General features: G+C 40.9%; 1 protein-coding gene across 12 annotated transcripts in view; it reads left to right on the top strand.

Annotated features, from left to right (window-relative positions):
- R3HDM1 (R3H domain containing 1) overlaps positions 1 to 18,498 on the top strand; it is a 119,890-nt gene that overhangs the window by 64,007 nt on the left and 37,385 nt on the right. For 10 of the 12 annotated variants that reach the window (XR_012220317.1, XM_073545541.1, XM_073545545.1 and 7 more), the window contains 6 exons: positions 3,173 to 3,214; positions 3,526 to 3,615; positions 8,785 to 8,920; positions 10,403 to 10,481; positions 14,877 to 14,936; positions 16,132 to 16,272. Coding sequence is in view for 11 of the 12 variants with exons in the window: in XM_073545541.1 (XP_073401642.1) it covers positions 3,173 to 3,214; positions 3,526 to 3,615; positions 8,785 to 8,920; positions 10,403 to 10,481; positions 14,877 to 14,936; positions 16,132 to 16,272 (548 nt within the window). In the remaining variant the exon portion in view is untranslated. The remainder of the gene's footprint in view (positions 1 to 3,172; positions 3,215 to 3,525; positions 3,616 to 8,784; positions 8,921 to 10,402; positions 10,482 to 14,876; positions 14,937 to 16,131; positions 16,273 to 18,498) is intronic. The other 2 variants (XM_073545546.1, XM_073545549.1) reach the window with 2 other exon arrangements.

The raw sequence follows: 18,498 nt of genomic DNA on the forward strand, positions 1-18,498 counted from the left end.
CTGGTGATTTTTTTTTTTTTTTTTTTTTTTTTAGTGGAAATCCATTTTTAGGTGTACCATTGGAAAAAATGCTTATGATGAACATAAAATCTAGAGGATCAAAACAATTCTTTCTTGCTTACGAGGTATTGTTCCATAGGTTTCCTTCAATCCTTTTGTTTACTGCCATGATGTTAAATCTGCTGTCATAAATTCTCTGCTTGTCCGACAGGACCCAAAACAATAGAAAAAAAAAAAATGGTGTTTCATTACCAAAAATTGACCCCGTAGTAACATTTATCGATCTCCGGTCTAAACGAGGTCCTCGAATCTGTAGAAAGTCATCAAAAAGTTATGGCCATGGGAATGTGACTTTATTTTTTGGGACTTATATGGTGGAGAACACAGGACAATAGATGTGACCCACTACATTTCGATTGGGTGACTTAAAAAATGTTGCTTCCCTTAAAAGCGCACCCCCAACTCCTTTTGAGGTGGTGTTGGGTGGACAGTACTCTTCTGCACTTTATGCGCCTACGGCACACTAGTCGACTAGGAAATTAGTGTTAAAAATGTAGTGCAAAAAGCCACAATTAGTTTTAAGGATCCAATTAGTAATACAAACCCGACCTGTACTGTACGCTTTCCATTATGAGCTAAGTTTTGGCGATATGGATCTTCTCGGTGAACTGCCGGTGATACGGTTTGGTTTAGATCCTGGTGTTAAGTTTTTGTAAAACTTTTTTTTTAATTACTTTGTATATTTTATCCAAAAGGAATGAATCTTTGGAGTATTTTTAAGAGGACTTTAAATATGGCCATATGTAAATATCTCCTCATACAGTGATACAACTGGTGCCAAATGTCTACTAAGAGTTAGCAACTTGTAGCCATTATGGAACCACATACAGTAGAACCTCGATATCAAAATTTTGGGTTCATGGCCCATATGTTACTTGTGAACATTAGTTGTCTTCCATTTTTCATTGCCAACTATTTTATCAGAACCAATCAGGTTCCAGTATCTGTGGGAGATGTCAACCCCCCACTCAGCACCTGATGTCCAGGGTGGGGGGTGGGTTTTATTGATTTTGATCCCATTATTTCCTTTTGGTGACCTAGCTATTGGTTGCCACCTTCTAGCCTCACCAACTCCATCCATGTATATGTTCATCCCAAGGATCGTACGTGAATCTTACTATCTGTTTCGGACTGGGGTGCCAAAGACCCACCAGTAACCAACTCCAGGCTTCCACTTTTCGCCTAAATGCATTTGTGACATTATCCTCCATCACAAATTCATGCAACAATGAACTGAGGAGATGAATAAATGAGTAAGATAAAGAACTTTATCTCTACATAATGATTCAAGTATATAGTGCCAAGTACTGCTCATATAAGAGGGTGGTGGCACACTCCTACATGGTGGCCCACCGCAGGATTCTCCCGTTGGCCGGTCCGAACCTGCTTACAGTGGTCCTGCTTTGAAATCTCACCCTGGATTGATGTAATGCCTACACCTCCAGAAGGTTACAGACTTTTAGTCTCTTTTTGGCCTTAAAGGGATATAGTCAATCAAAAGAGGATTTAAAGCCAAATCCTGGAATCCCGTTATGGTCTTCTGTCTTATCGTCTGTTCGCCCTGTGAGATTGTCCATCTGTAGAACACGGGATCTATGCATCCCTTGAATTTTTTAAATATAATTAGTTCACTTTCTACTGGCAAATTGGGGTTTATTTTTTAGCCTGTATTTTTTTTTTTTTTTATACTTTTTTATCTTATTTTATTTGAGCAAATTGGCTAAAAATGTTTTTTTTTTTTAAGATTATGGTATATTTTTGTTGCAAATTGGTGTAAAAAAACCCAAACAAACAAAAACAAATTGTACTTAATGAATCTGAAAACATCATCATTTTATTTTCTACTTGTCATTTTTCAGCTTAATATAAGAAGGATATTTGGTATTTTTCTTCCACTTCGGCTTCGGAATTGACACATCAAGCGTCTGGAATTAGTTTAGGTTGGAGAGCGAGCGTTGTGCCGATCCGGGAGATTTATCACATTAACCTCCCATCTTGATGCCTTGCACTTCTAAAGAGACGAACTGAAGAAATGCAATAATCTGTTCCAAAATAAATAAAAAAGCATATCGGATGAGCCAACGTAATTTTTTTTTTTTTGTGCTTACATGTAGCATGATCGGTGTAATGTAGGGAAATCACATATAAGCTAATTATATGTCTGCGGGTCAGATCTCATGGGCTCTGAGTCAATATCCCAGATCAACATTCCATTTTTTTTTTTTTTATTAAAATGTCATTTAAAACCTTTAGGGTTTTATTTTCATATTAACTTGATCAATCAAATAAAAAGTAAGGCGTAAATAAAAAATTTTTTTGTTTATTACATTATTATTTATTTTTTTTTAATTTCTTTTAATTGAAAAAGAAAATTGCGATCGTAATTTCTGTTTAGCAAAAATCAGTGTATGGCAAATTATAAAAACGTTAGTAGACGTTATTAGCCTCTTGTCTTATTAATGGCGAGTGTAAAATGCTATTAAATGGAGCCGATTCTCTTCTTTTACATCCTGACTTATTAAAAAGGGGTGGGGGTGAGGACATTAGCTCATGTATGGTGGGTGTACATAGTGAAGGTCAAATGGTAATATCAGGTCCTGTATGATTATACAAGTGAATAACATTGAGACCGGATACATAAAATGTGTATAACCATAATTAGTGTGTATATGGATAGATTTTATTTTTACATTTTACAACTGATTTTACAATTTGTTGCCTTTCGCTATGAAAAAAATACATAAAGATTAATTTAGCCAGTCGTCATAATTAAGATTAATGATCTTGGCTCTTGTCCTAAATCCCAGTTGTGTTTTCCTTGTTAGGTAGAGGAAGGATCTCTCCTGTCCATTTATATTTATTCTTAATTATTCTAAAAAAGAAAAAAAAAATATATATATATATATATATATATATATATATATATATATATATATATATATATATATTTATTTATATGGGATATAATATAACATTTTTTCTACATTTGCCGCTGTTACATTTTTCAATCTGCTTTTACTTTTATCTGTTGTAGTTCTGCCTCTTTGGTAATTGGATGTTTTTTTTTTTTTTGGTTTTTTTTTTTTTCTTTCTTGTACCTTAATCTTTTTAGCGCTCAATTCAGCCATTGGGGCAAACAGGAAAAAGGTCTAAGGTATAGTAACGAGCTTGTTTGTGGCATGCTAAATACCGGTAGATGTTTTAGCATAAATCAACATATAAAATCATATTCAAACATAAATCAACATATATATATATAATACAGTATTTTTGTGTATTTATTTTGTTTCATTTTTTTTTTTTTTTTTATAACAATTTTTTTTTACCAGCTCGTTGGCAAACTTATTTAACGCTTTATAGATTCGCTGAATGCTACCAATGCAAAAATAAATAGATAGATATTTTCTTTGAAGCATTGCTGCTTCTTTCCTTATGTAGTCATTTTGCAAATCACTTTTTCTTTAGTCAAGTTCAAAGTTAAAGTTGGTGCGGAGTCTGGCTGTGTGTGAAGAATCGCCTCCTCCTTCCACAGCTGATACCCCCTTGGACTTTCCGGTAATGTATCTATTTCCTTCTATTCTGATTTTTTTTTTTTTTTTTCCCCCTCTTGTTTGAGTGTATTATTATTTTTTAATAATCTATAGATTTGTTTGATTTGTTTTTTTTTTCTTTTTTTAATTCTGCAAACCCAAGTCGCACCCTGTCTATTCCCATCCTACTGTAATAACGTTTTCCGCAGCCCACCGCAGGGCTGAGGCTTGTAAATCTATTACGTGTTGTCAAGCTATTGGGATTCCTAATGTATTTTGCAATATTGCAGCATGACTTAAAGTTAATATAAGGGTGACCTTGCAGGTTGACCTACTGAAATGACTGTGGTGGTTATGAGCAATACATGGAGGCAGTGGGAGAGGGGGAGACGGAATATGACATGAAGTGAGAAGCGTTTAAGTAGTCGGACAGCCTATGCAGTGGCTCGTTGCCTCAGGACTATTCGGAGATGTCACATATATATTTTTCGATGACTGATTATCTTGTAATGTTTTACAGAAATGTTAAACTGGTAAATTGAAACAAAATAAAAATAAAGAAATACTCTAAATGATGTAACCCCATTTTAAATAAAATAAAGTGTATCAATAATTGACGTCATCCCTTTCGGGTCACTTGATAATGGCTTTTTCGGGTGTCAGGTGGGTTTTTTGGACTCTGGGGCTGCGTTTTGTTGATTGCGAATTAAAAAGTTTGTCTCGTGTTCGTTTAAGTGGTTAATAATTGAAAACGCATGTAAAAACAAGCAACTTTGCAACTTGCTTTAAATTAAAACTCTCCGTTCTAAAGAAAAGAAGGACTTCACTGCCACAGTTTACACTTGTTTCCGAGGTTGCCGACCACCTCTTTAGTGGGTTGTCTCCGAGACAAGGAGCTGTTTGTTATACAGCTTGTAAGCACTGCTCAGAAGTTGGCTGGATCCGTCCGGCTTCAGTCTCCTTGTGCTTCTCCGATGTTCCAGAAGCAGAGCAGCGGTGGAGATCGCGAAGGTTGGGTCAACAGCTCAGCTATGCCGCTGGTCCGAGCTGTCAGTTGTCAGGTAGCTCCTGAAGAATAAACTTGAGTTCACTGTTTTTTACATACATAAAGATTTTCATAGGATAAAACCAATTCTCATCTTTCAGGATATCATTACAGATGAGTAACACCTTTCTTTTTCCTATGACAGCCATCTCGCTCAACACTCCCATATGTAGAAGCTCATTCAATCGACAGTCATGTCAGTCAACACTTGTATACACAGTAGCACTCTTTCGGCCAGCAGCCATCTCAGCCGATACTCTCATACACAGTAGCACTCTTTCGGCCAGCAGCCATCTCAGCCGATACTCTCATACACAGTAGCACTCTTTCGGCCAGCAGCCATCTCAGCTGATACTCACATACACAGTAGCACTCTTTCGGCCAGCAGCCATCTCAGCCGATACTCACATACACAGTAGCACTCTTTCGGCCAGCAGCCATCTCAGCCAATACTCTCATATGCAGTAGCACTCTTTCGGCCAGCAGCCATCTCAACCGATACTCTCATACACAGTAGCACTCTTTCGGCCAACAGCCATCTCAACCGATACTCTCATATGCTGTAGCACTCTTTCGGTCAACAGCCATCTCAACCGATACTCTCATACGCAGTAGCACTCTTTCGGCCAGCAGCCATCTCAGCCGATACTCTCATACACAGTAGCACTCTTTCGGTCAACAGCCATCTCAACCGATACTCTCATATGCAGTAGCACTCTTTCGGCCAACAGCCATCTCAACCGATACTCTCATACACAGTAGCACTCTTTCGGCCAACAGCCATCACAGCTCGTTCATCCAAGTGTTCTTTTGCATTCCCTGTGAGAATGCCACGGCAGCTTATCTCAACGAGAACAATGTGATCAGGAGTGCAAAATTGGACATGGTCGATCAACATCTCTTTGGACCGTCAGTCGACCAGTAATACACATTTTAACATTGACCGAACCCATTGATATTGGTGGGTTCAACCATGATTAGTTAAAGGTGTATGGGGGCGTTAGTGTGATATTGGTGTGAGTGGATAGAAATTGTCCGGATATCTTCAGATGTAAAAGGAAATCTAAAGTCTCCATGCATATTAAATTAAAGACAGCTGAATTTCAACAGGATGAGCCCACGGTCTAATGTGAATGGAGGGCCTCCCGATTCTTCTCTAAGAAATGGTGTCGGGCAGAAGAAGGATCAGGCATGTCGAATAACTATGTTCGATTCTTTTGTTTTCCAAAAAGTTGAGCCCCCACCAGAGGTGTTTGGAAGCGAATTACTCTGCTATCCCTATTGGAAATGTATGAAGGACCGACTGAGTAGAGACAGCATGTTTTTGGGGCCAGACATGTGTTCAGCGAACTGCTGTCTAAGGTGTAAGGGCGACATTAGTACCGTAATTCAAAAACCTGAGAAGTCTAGCTGAAAAATGCTGTGGTCATCAACATAAGGGCCTACCATATTGCTAAAACCAATTGCAGCTAAATAGAAGTTTTAAGATCTTCTTTGAAAAAGATCACCCTAGGATTTATATTTACTGGTAGCTTTCCACTTAAATAATTATTATATATTTTTTGTCAATTTATTTTTAATTATTAATAATGATAATAGTAATTATTATTATTATTAATAATAATGAAAAAAAAGATTTCAAGACTGGAACTTGATTGACCAGATTTTGTGGTCTAGATCACTTTTGCATAACTTTGTGCTGAGAGGTTTAGAGCTGTTGTCAAGTCTGTTTGTCATGACTTTGGCACCATACAGTATAGGTGAACTTTTTTTTTAAACTATACAGTAAGATTTTTTTAATGCTTTGGAACATGTTTTGGTCGTATTACTTTGCGGCATTTTGTGTTCATGAAAACTGCGGTCTTTTTACTGTGTTAAGATTTAAACTTCTGCTCCCACGACGATCCCCTTTTGTAATGCCCAGGCTTTTAGGTAAGAATAAGAGTCAGTGATAAGCGGTCATAGAGGAGCGCTTAGGAAGCAACCCAGGGGCAGACAAAAATGTCAGGTCTCCACCGCAGCTCCAGCCAAAAACCTCCAATGGAGGATAGGAGCAATGAGAAAATGGAAACGGTCTTAGGAGCGCAGGAAAGAGACTCAGACAAGAGATGGGGTTAAACCACAGCGCGTTTCGACGGAGAATCCGTCTTCATCAGGTGGAACTTCCACCTGATGAAGACGGATTCTCCGTCGAAACGCGTTGTGGTTTAACCCCATCTCTTGTCTGAGTCTCTTTCCTGCGCTCCTAAGACCATTTCCATTTTCTCATCAGGCTTTTAGGTAAGGCTGGTTTCACATTAGCGTTTTTTTGTGCATCGCATCCATGCGCATGCGTCATGCGCATCTATGTTTAACATGGCGTGCGCATGGTCTAGCGCTTGCACGCGTTCGCATGCATTTTCGTGCGCATGCATTCTTTTTAAGGTGTGCGCCTAGGCGTGCCAGATGCAACCTGTTGCATTTTTGGGTTCGTCCAACGGCTTAAAAAAAACGCATACGCACGGAATGCGACAAAATAACGCATTAGAGTCTATGGGAACGCAGGCGTGCGCATGAACATGGGTTTGAAGAGTTAACATGGCTAGAAACTGGTTAGAACATGCGCCTAAAAAACGCAAATGCATGCAAAAACTCATGATGCGTTTTTTGCATGCGTTTCTATTGCGCACGAAGCGCTGCGCTAAAAAACGCTAATGTGAAAATAGCCTAAGATGGGCTTTTATTATGTCTTGGACGTTTACGGGATGGTTGATGGATGTCTATGGTACTTTGGATGAAGAGCGAGGCTGAAATGCAATTAAGTTTTCTGAGTGTTACCTTGACTCTTTCTTTGTCGATCCCTATGTTGTGATCTTCTTCTCTAAAGTTGGTTTGCCGCAGACAAGATTTTTATTGCTTACAGAATATTAGAGCTTCGCTGATGCATTAAAAATGTAAGCTTTCCTAGTGGGAAATCTATATGGTTCAGTAATTAATGTAGGTCACCTAGTGGCTATACTCTTTGCATATTTGTTGGTGGCTCCCAATGTTCTTGCCTGGGCTTTCCCTAAAGCTGAAGGATGAGGATAGCTCAACTTTGTCCATCTTTCCATCCAATCCTCTGTATTCCAGGGATACTAGATAAATCTGGAAATTTTCTAGCCTCTTATCTTAAGCCCCTATATTCTTACTTAGGTCGGGTTCACGTTGCTTTTGGTTGCAGTTTCATGTCTCCATTGGGGGCTTCTGTTTGAGTCCCTAAAAAGTGAGATTCAGATTTGCCCCTTGCCTTCATTGAGGAAAAGGGAGTCCAAAACTATGAAAACTTGGACTTTGTTTGACCTCCTTTCTAGCGGTGTTAGTCTATTTTTTGTAGCAGGGCATGCTGCTCTGTCATTTTATTTAATTAAAGTCTATGGTTTTATTGGAGTCATAAAACTGGGAAAATAGGATTTAGACGGAAGCCTCAGACTGAGTCATAGTGAGCGGTCAAACTCGTTGGGAACTTAGTCTTGACTTTAGATGCCCCAAGTGACCACCAGACTCCTGCCATAAGATGGGAAAAAATAGAGTGGGCAAAAATTGAGAACTTGCCTCTCCGCTGGGTTTGCCGAGAAACAGGTTCTCAATTCTCCATATCTCATATGTTTTGCTCTCCTTATAGCAGGAGCCTGATGGTCACTTGGGGCATCTATATTTTCTTGACTGCCTTCAGACTTCAAATAAATCATTTTTCATATTACCAAAAGTTCCTGTGCAGCCACCACTCCCACCGAGTTAAGGCTTTTAGGGCGCCCTATTTGCAGCAGACCTTGTATAACCCATTGATTCCTATGCTACAATGGCATGTAATGCGGCTCTTCATGCTGCAGAAGTAGCCATGCAGACATAGGCTTTGGGTCCCGTCTTTCAAACTATGGGAAATATAATAATGACATAGGAATAGTATTCGCATAACAAATTTCGTTTGAGATTTTGTTGCCATATCTTTTGTATTTTAATGGAATGCGTTAGTACATTTTTATAGATCTCACAGTGTAACCAGATTGGAAGAGAACCCACCCCCATCCAAATGTCATTTACGATTAATTCTTTGGATTGATATCCTGGCACATTTTGTACTACTTATTTTAATTTTTAGCTAGATCTAGAATTGTTTTTGTTTTTAAGGAGCCCATTCCAGACTTCCAGGAACCAATATCACTCCAGCTTGCACCATCCCCTGGAAAAGAGGACAATCCTTCCAAAGATGAAGCTGAAAAGGAAAAAGGGAATGAAAAGTCAGCTCGCAAAATGCTTTCTCGAGGTTTGTGGTTAAGTGCAAATTTTTCTGAATGCGCTCTAATCTGGGAGGAGATTTACTTCTACTTCTTGTCACGCCGTAATTTCATTCTGTAAAATCCATGGCGAGCTAATGAAGGACTTGATGTGTGACCAACTGGATGCCGTTGACTCCGAGCTGTCTTTTGGCAGACCCCCTATTTCTCCTGACTTTCCCACATTGGCTCTATATTTACGTATTTTCAGTGGAGAAAGCCACCGCCGGACACTTCTGTCAGCGGCTTATCTCTTCGAAAGCGTCAACTACACGATCCAGTGTCTGAGAGTTGGAAAGTCCCAACAAGCATTGGACGGTTGGCCGGAATCGGCAAATTTGGATGAGCTTCATCTAATGGGGTGTAAATTGTCCTAAACGATCACTGTGCTCAAAAGAATTTTCTGGCCATACAGTTTCCTTTTGTTGAGACCATCTTGACTCTCTGCCTATCGGATGATGTCTGGAGAAAGAATAATGGGAATTTAAACAACAGACCTTTTTTTCTTGGGCGATATTCTGCATTTGGTGGCATCTTTCTTACCTCTCCCTTTTGAGAACACATGTATGCTTCACCAAACTGAGCATGCATGCATAGTGGTGGTGGTGGGGTTGTTGAACTTCATTTGTCTGGCTGACGTGTATACGGGCACCACTAGTCACCATGACGTCTATACAATGGTGCCAACAGATGGAACTGTCCATTATGCACATTGTGAACACTCAAGTCCAAAAGGAAAGGTCTTACGATCATGAAAGGCTCGTGTCAATTGCATTTTATCTTTGGTTATAATGTTGGCACAAGTATTGACCACATTTGCACCAACACCATGGGATCTTAAGGCCTCCATAACATTAGACTAATGTTGGCTGAATCTGCCAATATTGAAGGGTCCTTCCAACGGTCTAATGTGCAAAGGGCGTTGGCCGACTGATCGTCAGGAACGATGTCGATTTGGCATGTCCAATTTCAGACTTCCAACCATAATATTGTTCTGGAGATAAGCCGCCGGCCAGTGTGTTAATTTGGCGGCTTTCTCATAGAGAACCCACGAGCGCTTGGCAAAGCGAGCACTCCTGTGTATGGGATTGTCGGATGGATTGACTGCAGGCCAAAGTCTTGTTGGTCTGACAGGCATCCAATGTGTATGTCCAGCCTCAGAATATCTAGATGACGAGCACTCGAGGTTGGCTTGTAGATTGAGAGTTTGTAGAGAGAGATACCGCTAGATTGTTTGGCATAATTATAATCTATAGTTTTTTTTCCTGGAAGCCCATTGACATTGAGCCACAAGACTAGTGCTGTTAAGAACAGCGGAGTTGCCTATAGACATTAGAGAACATCCACCATATCCCTAAAACTCCATGATAAGTAAAAACTGTGTCCTGACTCATTGCTTTGCCCCGCCGATCTGTTGTTAAATTCCCCACGTATCACTCATATTCCATCATTCATCTCTCCTCCTCTTTCAGATTCCAGTCAAGAATACACGGATTCCACCGGCATAGACCTCCACGAGTTTTTGGTGAACACTCTGAAGAGTAACCCCAGGTAGGCGATGTTGATTCCATGTTATTGCTGGTGATATCTGACAGTCTTTTGACGCCGGTGACTTCTGCTCTTTTATAAATTGAATAAATATTGAACCAAATCTCTTTAGGGAAATAAATTGTTTCAACAAGTGACACACGGAATAACCTTCAATGTCTCCCGGACTGCTTTTTATTACTTCTGCCATCTAAACTCATTTAGAAGTCTCGAGTCTGTGACACTAATATTACCGCTAGTCATCATGAACCGGCAGGAAACATCTGCTTTTTTTTTTTGGGGGGGGGGGGAGTGGAAGGGATAGGCGTCTCTTGTGACAGCTTTGTGTTTTTCTACAGAAAACTTTGTATATTGCTGCTTTCTGTCTATTGGGGTTTGCATTTTTTGCTGCAGTCGTTGTAGTGTTGCGATGTACGTGCAAGGTGATTCTGGCCCGCCTTGTCATTGAGATGTTCCACAAAACCCACGGGAGATTGCAGTAAGGACAGTTAAAGATCATGCAGATAAAAAAAAAAAAAAGCTTCTTCAGAATTAACCTTGAAGTTGGTGTGTAATGGATGTTCACATGGGCTTATCTTCAGGGGCCTGCTGGTATGAGGTCAGGGTTTCCCAGTAGGGTTCTGTCTGGATCATAAGAATTTATTAAGTATTGCTGGTTAATGGAAGGTGGCTTGGATAGGGTCAGGGATCTCATCCATTGCGCAAAGCAAAAAGCTTCTCCTTCTTGTTTATTTTTATTGAGAACTATGTAATTCTTCATTTTCCCTACGGGGGAGCTGTTGGGAAATTGAACACTTGCTGCCCGGTCCTCCTACAGATTCCAGCGGGTGCAAATCAGCTGAGGGACAAACAAGTATTCTAGAAAGTGGGGCTAATGATCACCAATAAGAACCACCCAGCCTGAAGGGTATTTCAAGGTCATCCAGGTTACTGCAAATGTCATAACAGAATTAAGACTGCTCACCCAAAGGTTGTGTTCTGCTATTAATATCTTCACCGAATAAAGATGAAGTTTTCCAGGATGATAAAAAAAAAAAACATGACTTGCTTTTCTTCAAAAATAGCACCACACTTGTCCACAGGTTGTCTTTGGTATTGCAGCTCGGCTTCATTGACTTCAATGAAGCTCAGCTGCAATACCACAGACAATCTGTGGACCTGTGTGACGCTATTAATGGATGATGGAAAAAAAAAAAAAAATATATATATATATATATATATATATATATATATATATATATATATATATATATATATATACTGTATATGTGTGTGTGTGTGTATATATTACTTTAATCCCAATCATCTTGCTTTTTAATTTCTGCCAGATTTTGCCCTTTGCAAAACAAAGTTTATTTTATTTTTTCCCTTTTAGCCAGACCATATATATAATATAATTTTTTTTTTATTTCTGACTCTTTCTCGTTTCTATCAGATATTTATCTCTCGATTATTGTTGCCTGGCAACCAACCTGTTGGTTCTTGGTATTTAGAGGAGCGTCAATAAAGCCGCCTCTTTCTCTTCTCGCCCATCTGCTCGCGGTGGAGTCTTCCTCTTATATTATCTGAGATTAGCTGTCGAATGCTCAGGAACGCTGCTGAGTTTCAGGGACTTTATTAACTGTTCTTGATTTATGAACGCAAAGATAAGAGCTGTCCAGGGGCGCCAATACTGTTTACTATTTTTTTGGGGACAAAAATGTTGTTGTTTTTTTGTTTTTTTTAATTTATTTTTTTAGACTTATTAACCGCCCCTCCTGTTAAAAAGAAAATCCCTAACATATTTAAGTTTGTAGGTGATCTCTGTTTGTCAGGCTGTGTTCACACCATGTGATGCCTATAGACTCAATACATGATGGCATGCACTGACACTTTGTTTGGTGCGTCTGCCGGGAGATTCTCCGGTGTGAACAGAGCCGTAGTTGTCTACGACTCCTGGGATGGCATGTGGTATGCCCAGAGGTTGCCATGCCATGATCCCCGGTGCACATATCACCACGACATGTGCCATAAAGTTGCGTAGGTCACCCGCTGACTCCCGTTGTCTCATAACTCCCGTCGGAGCTGTAATTGCAGCCACATTGGCTATAGGCGACTTTTCCACAAACCAATAAATGTAGAATTGTTCTCTTCTGTAAAATCTGCATCATCTTGTAGGCAAGTTGGGTGACGATGATATGATTATGATTACAGCTTCCGCAGGGGATATCAGACAGTTTTTCCTTAAAGGGAATCTATCGGCGCAAAATGACTGTTCAAACAAAGCACAGCCTTGGCGTGCACCCTTGTTTTTCATTGACAGCTCTGGCTTGAGCAAAAACAAAGGTGAAATTCGAGTGGGTGGGAAGGTGCAATAAGGCACTAGGGTACGCCAAGGCTGCATCAAGTACCTGTGCTTTGTTTGAACAGTCATTTTGTGCCGACAGACTCCATTTAAAGAGGTTGTCAGTGTGAAAAAGGGAATGTGTGAGCGGCAGTACCTGCAGGAGAGGAGTGGTGCCCTGGGCTGTGACATTCGGGACAGTTGGGTGACGACCTCTATGGGAGATGTAATTGCAGTGCTCCTGATTTTGGAAGTAGATGGGGTTTTATCACCAAGTTAGCTACTGTCAGTCGAGGACTGCTGACCGTGTTTGGTTCCCCCGAACCAATGAAAGTGGTGTAAACCCTAAAGGCCTGCATGCCAGACATCAATGTCATGTCTTCTATTTCCAGCAGCTTCAGGTCTTCATCCTTTGTTACAAGTACAATTCGGCACCTGCTGTGATCGCTCAGGGGGCCACAGCCGCTATTGTCTCCACGTCGCACCACCCAGATTCATAACATTCGGTGTGTGAGCCGTCTGGCATCTCTTCTACTGAGATTATAGCAGACAAGTGTTTTATTTTGTGCTGTGAGGCGGAGTTGGGGGTTATGGGGGCTTTGATATTGGGGGATAAGAAAAAAAATCCCGGAAATCGTGTCTGCCCAGTTCTGCAATTAGAACTTCCAGGGTAAATGAGCTTACTACTGAGGTATGGTGCCCAAATGCTTAGCTACAGGACCAGAACCAAGTCTGCGGCATAGATCCAGTGGCAAAATCCATCTTTTTATGTGGATCCACTAACGGAATCAAGCTTACTATATTTAGTACCAGAACCAAGCTTTCTGCATGGATATAGTACCAGAGCATAGCTTTCTACATAGATCCGTTAACAGAACCACAGCTACTCCACAGATACAGTATCAGAACCATGCTTGCCACACAGATACAGAATGAGAACATGTTTAGCTAAACTTACTACAATACTTTGGTACCAGAACTAAGCTTACTGTGTAAATACAGGAGCAGAACCAAGATTGCTATATAAATTTACTGCATGAGTAAGTTGCTAGAACCACGTTCACAGCAGATCTACATTAAGCAAACCAAGTTTACTATGTATATTAGTAAGTAATTGAACCTAACTTACTATGTAAGTATGGTTCTAGATCCAATCTTAACATAAGAACATGGTACCAGAGCTAAGCTTACTATAGAAGCATGGCGCCAGAACCAAGGTTACTATAGGAACTTCACCAGAACCAGGCTTATTACAGAAACACAGCACCAGAACCAAGCCTACTATAGGAACACAATGCTAGAATCAATCTTACTATATAAACACAGTGCCAGAGCATGTTATAGAAACACGGTGTCTGAACCAAGCTTACTATATAAATACAATACCAGAACCAAGTGTTTGCATACAGCAACAGAACCAAGCTGACAGCATAGATCTGGTAAAAGAACCAAGTTGACTGTAGAGATGTTGTATTAAGAACAAAACTTAGTAATTAATTCATACAAACAGAACCATGCCTCAGCCTGTTATATAGCTGGTGACAAAGCTTAGGAAATAAGTACAGTAATTGGAAACAATCTTGGTGCATACAATACATAAAGTAGCGAAGCTAATCTCTATAATCTCTACACAAAGATAAGGTACCAGAACCAGCTCAGTACATAAATTGTCTCCTACTATCTATTACCATATGGGTGTATAATATGGGCTCTGATTTTGTGCCCCCGCATCATCCTGTCGGTAACGTTCCCTCCTGCTGGTGATCTGCAGGAGGCACAGAAGCAGGGGGCAGGGATTTGGATGTCTGATCTGTACAGGCAATCGGCCTTTCGAATGGTTTTCACAATTGATGTTCTTGCTCTGCCATTAACCAAACTAATTAATATTAATTTAAATGGTGATTAGGATTGAATTAGAGCTGGAGAAAGCAAGCAGCGGATTAGAAGCCTTCGCGGTGGCTGCGCCGTCCGTGCATAAGAGGAGCTCTTAAAGCTATTAGTATAAAGCAATAAATAATAGAACTTTTCTTTTACTGTCTGTTGGTCAAAAGTCTGATCTTTTGTTTGTCTTTTAGGGACAGAATGATGCTGCTCAAACTGGAACAGGATATATTAGATTTTATTTCTACCAATGAGTAAGTAGAGGCAGCGCAAGTCTCTGATGTACGCTTATGTCTGTAGTCGCGTGTGTATGGAGGGCTACACCAAATTCATGTACAGTTAGCTCCCCCTAGTGGCGGCTGTGTTTAGTCTCATTATCATCATTTATCAACAACTGGTGCTGTCTAAGAAAGCAGCCCTTGTCCCCTACACACATTTTTTATAAAATGAACAGCCTGTTAATCAGCCGTCCTATTGCAATATTTTATTTTTATTTATTTTTTTTTTAAATCCCTACATTTCTAAACATTTTAACTTTTTTTTTTTTTTTTTTTATTATTCACTTATTCTAATTTATTTTCCCTTCAGCATATCTGTATGAGGACTTGTTTTTTTGGGGGGACGTTATTTGCATTTTTTAATGCACATGACATATTAAATACGTTAATTTTATGGAAGGAAAATAGAGCGATTTGAAGCACTTGTCATATGATCTAAATGATAATGCTTTAGTCTGTCTGCATGATTGATTTTAGATCTTGGGGGGGGGGAAAAAAACAGAACACATTTTGTTTAATTAACTGGGTTGTTTTTCTTTTTTAGATGTGTGTATTTGGGCCTAAAAATCATTTCTGCAATTGGGTTTCATTAAACAGCACTGTTTGCCTTTTATAGTCTTTGTGTTGCATTATTCATTGCTGGCAGTAGAATGAGTTAACTGAGAAACCGACAGTGAGCTCCTTCTTTGGGTCTGTCAAGGAGTCTGTATTTCCTTTTACATCTTTTTTTTTTCTACGCTTTCCTCAACCGATTTATGACCACAGACCACATCCAAGTTGAACATGCAGGAAACAAAGCGCCTATAAAGCAAAGTGGTGCAGAATCTTTAAGATGGGGGTTGATTATTTGATTAGGCCCCTGGCTGCCGTAGCATCCCATAATCATTACTGCAATCACTTTTTTGGAGGGACGATGGGGTGACAGGGAGCCATACATACCCCTTCCTAACCACCTGTATGTCAAAGCTACTATTGACCTCCACACCTAAGGAGTTGTAGGACCTGGATCAGAGTCCTCTCCGATCCCAGCGTTTGCAGCAGAACTGAATGTAAAAGCTGACCACCCCTGCGAATGGGGCGCACACAGCGACACGTCTACCAGTCCATGCTGGCTGTTGCCTGTTTTGTGCCTCCACCTTTCTGATAATCTGTCTCCTCCACTTACTCGTAGAATTCAACGTAAGAAATTCCCTCCGATGACCTCGTACCACAGGATGCTCCTGCACAGAGTGGCCGCGTACTTTGGCCTTGATCACAACGTGGACCAGAGCGGCAAATCTGTAATTGTGAACAAAACGAGCAATACAAGAATGTGAGTCCTAGTCCCAAGTTGATATATATACAGTACCTTTACAGGAGTCGTGTGCGATGAGCCAAATGGCGCCCCCTCTAGTTTGTGGCAGTGTCTGGTATTGCAGCAGGCCCCATTCAAAGTTGTCCACATATATCTTCAAGGTTTGACTTCAGAAACTATCACATGCAAAGAGCGGGACAACATGTCAGCGATAAACGGCTATCCATACTGGCGGGGCCGGCTGCAGGTTTGTGGAGTCCCAGCGGGGCCCCTCTCCTCTTTCAATTTTACCTCCTCCCCTTCCGAAATCATCAACTTTTTCTAATTTCAGTAGCTCGAGTTGTATCAGGGCTTGCTTTTTTGCAGTGTGATTTGTAACCGTTTTTATTATTTCCTTTTTAAGTTCAATACGACTTTCTGACTCTTTTACTTCATTTTTTGGGAGTCGAAATTACCAAACAAATCCAGCAATTCTGCCTTTTTTTTTTGTTTCTTTGAGCTGTCACCATATGTGACACTTACCAAAAATGTTTTTAATTCCTGGAAAGGCCGGATAGTTTCATCTTCTTTATTATTATTATTTATTTTTATATTTTCATTATTGATCCCCTTGGATGAGTTGAACCTGCGATTGCTTGTGCGATATAATGCGATTCTGTAATGTTGCAGTGTCGTGTAATGATTGACAGTGGCATCTGAGGGGTTAAACTGCGGCGAGCGTCTGTGTGACTCGGCTCCTGTGCCCCTCTCCTTACGATGGAGAGCTAGGCCTGGGGCCCCCGCACTAGCGTAGAGCTGAGAAGAATCAAACATGGCGCCCGTCATGTGACCCTCACCCTGTCACATGACTGCCAGCTTTCCGTTAATACCGTTCAGGTATCTCCCAGGTGAGGGTCAGAACTGATCGAGTACGATCACCTCGGCCTCACATGTCAGTATCTGCCCCAGAGCAGCGTTCTCCACGACTCGGAGACAAAGCACCTGAATACAGACAGCCATGTTATAAGTTTGGGTGGTTCGGACTCCTGGTTGCCATGGATACGGTGCAGAGGGTCCTGAACCTGGAAGGATGGTCACAGGGGAGAACCCCACCGCACACCTCCGCGGTCAGATCATGCCTCATTTCTCCGTCCATTTTCCCTTCCCCAGATTTGGATTAAACCATCGGTGGGTTATGAGCATATGTTAATTGTAGTGATAACATGGCCGCCTTAGCAACCAGGAACATGGAGACGCTCTCTATAAGAGAGGCCTGCTGCACTCGGCACTGAGGCCTGCTGCACTCGGCACAGTCTGCAGGGATCCATCCACTGGGGGCGTCACACTGTCTCTTCCACCGGGCCGAAATATGCCGGCTGTTGCCGCTCGGCGACCGCTGATGGACTGCATCGCTCACGATGATGATCCCAGCAGAACAGCAGGGACGCGTTACTGAATGCGGAGGAGCAAACTCAGCCCCGGATTTGAGTATCTTCTATTTTATTTTTCCACCACCTCCCTGGACCCATCGATAAGGGGTCACAAAAAGTATTCAACAACCCCCTCTAACTAAATATTTGCTCACGGCAGCTTTGTTGCAAAAGTTTCAGCATCTGTCCTATGCCAAAATCTACACACATGATGCAGAAACAAAACCATGTAGATGTACGGAGAATATTTTTTGGTTCCATGAAAAGCTGTATTCTCATCTCTTAAGATTCTGTTCCAATATGTAGCAGGTGTAATAATAATAATAGTAGAGAATACCTCCAATTAGAAATGTAGGACAGTTCTTCTGATTCGCGATGTCGCTTACCCCATGTTCAGGGCATTGCAGTAGCTTAGGTATCCATGGTTACGACCACTAATATACTGACAGTTAGTGGTCGTAACTGAAATGCCCTGCACATGGGTTAAACGACCTAGTGAATCAGAAGAACTATACTACATTTCTAATAGGAGGTATTTGCTAATAATAATAATATTACACCGGCTGCTATATATCGGGCTAGGATCTTGGAGAGAGGTTTATTCCTGTCACATTAGATACGGAGTCTGATTGGCAAGTAGCATGGCTGTCTAGGAGTCCAGTGGGCAGTTCTATAGAGTGATTGGTCTCTGTGCAGTGTTCTATAGGGAAGGCTATCAATAGACCCCTCCCACTGGACTCTTGCTGGCATTTAAATGAATCCAGTACCAGTGCCTGCGCTCATGATTATAGCGTGCGGTTTATTGTCGGCTCCGTACATGGCTGCCTAGAAAAGG

The sequence above is a fragment of the Dendrobates tinctorius genome, unplaced genomic scaffold (assembly GCF_039654945.1).
Source record: "Dendrobates tinctorius isolate UK_male_01 unplaced genomic scaffold, ASM3965494v1 ptg000143l, whole genome shotgun sequence".
NCBI lineage: Eukaryota > Metazoa > Chordata > Amphibia > Anura > Dendrobatidae > Dendrobates > Dendrobates tinctorius.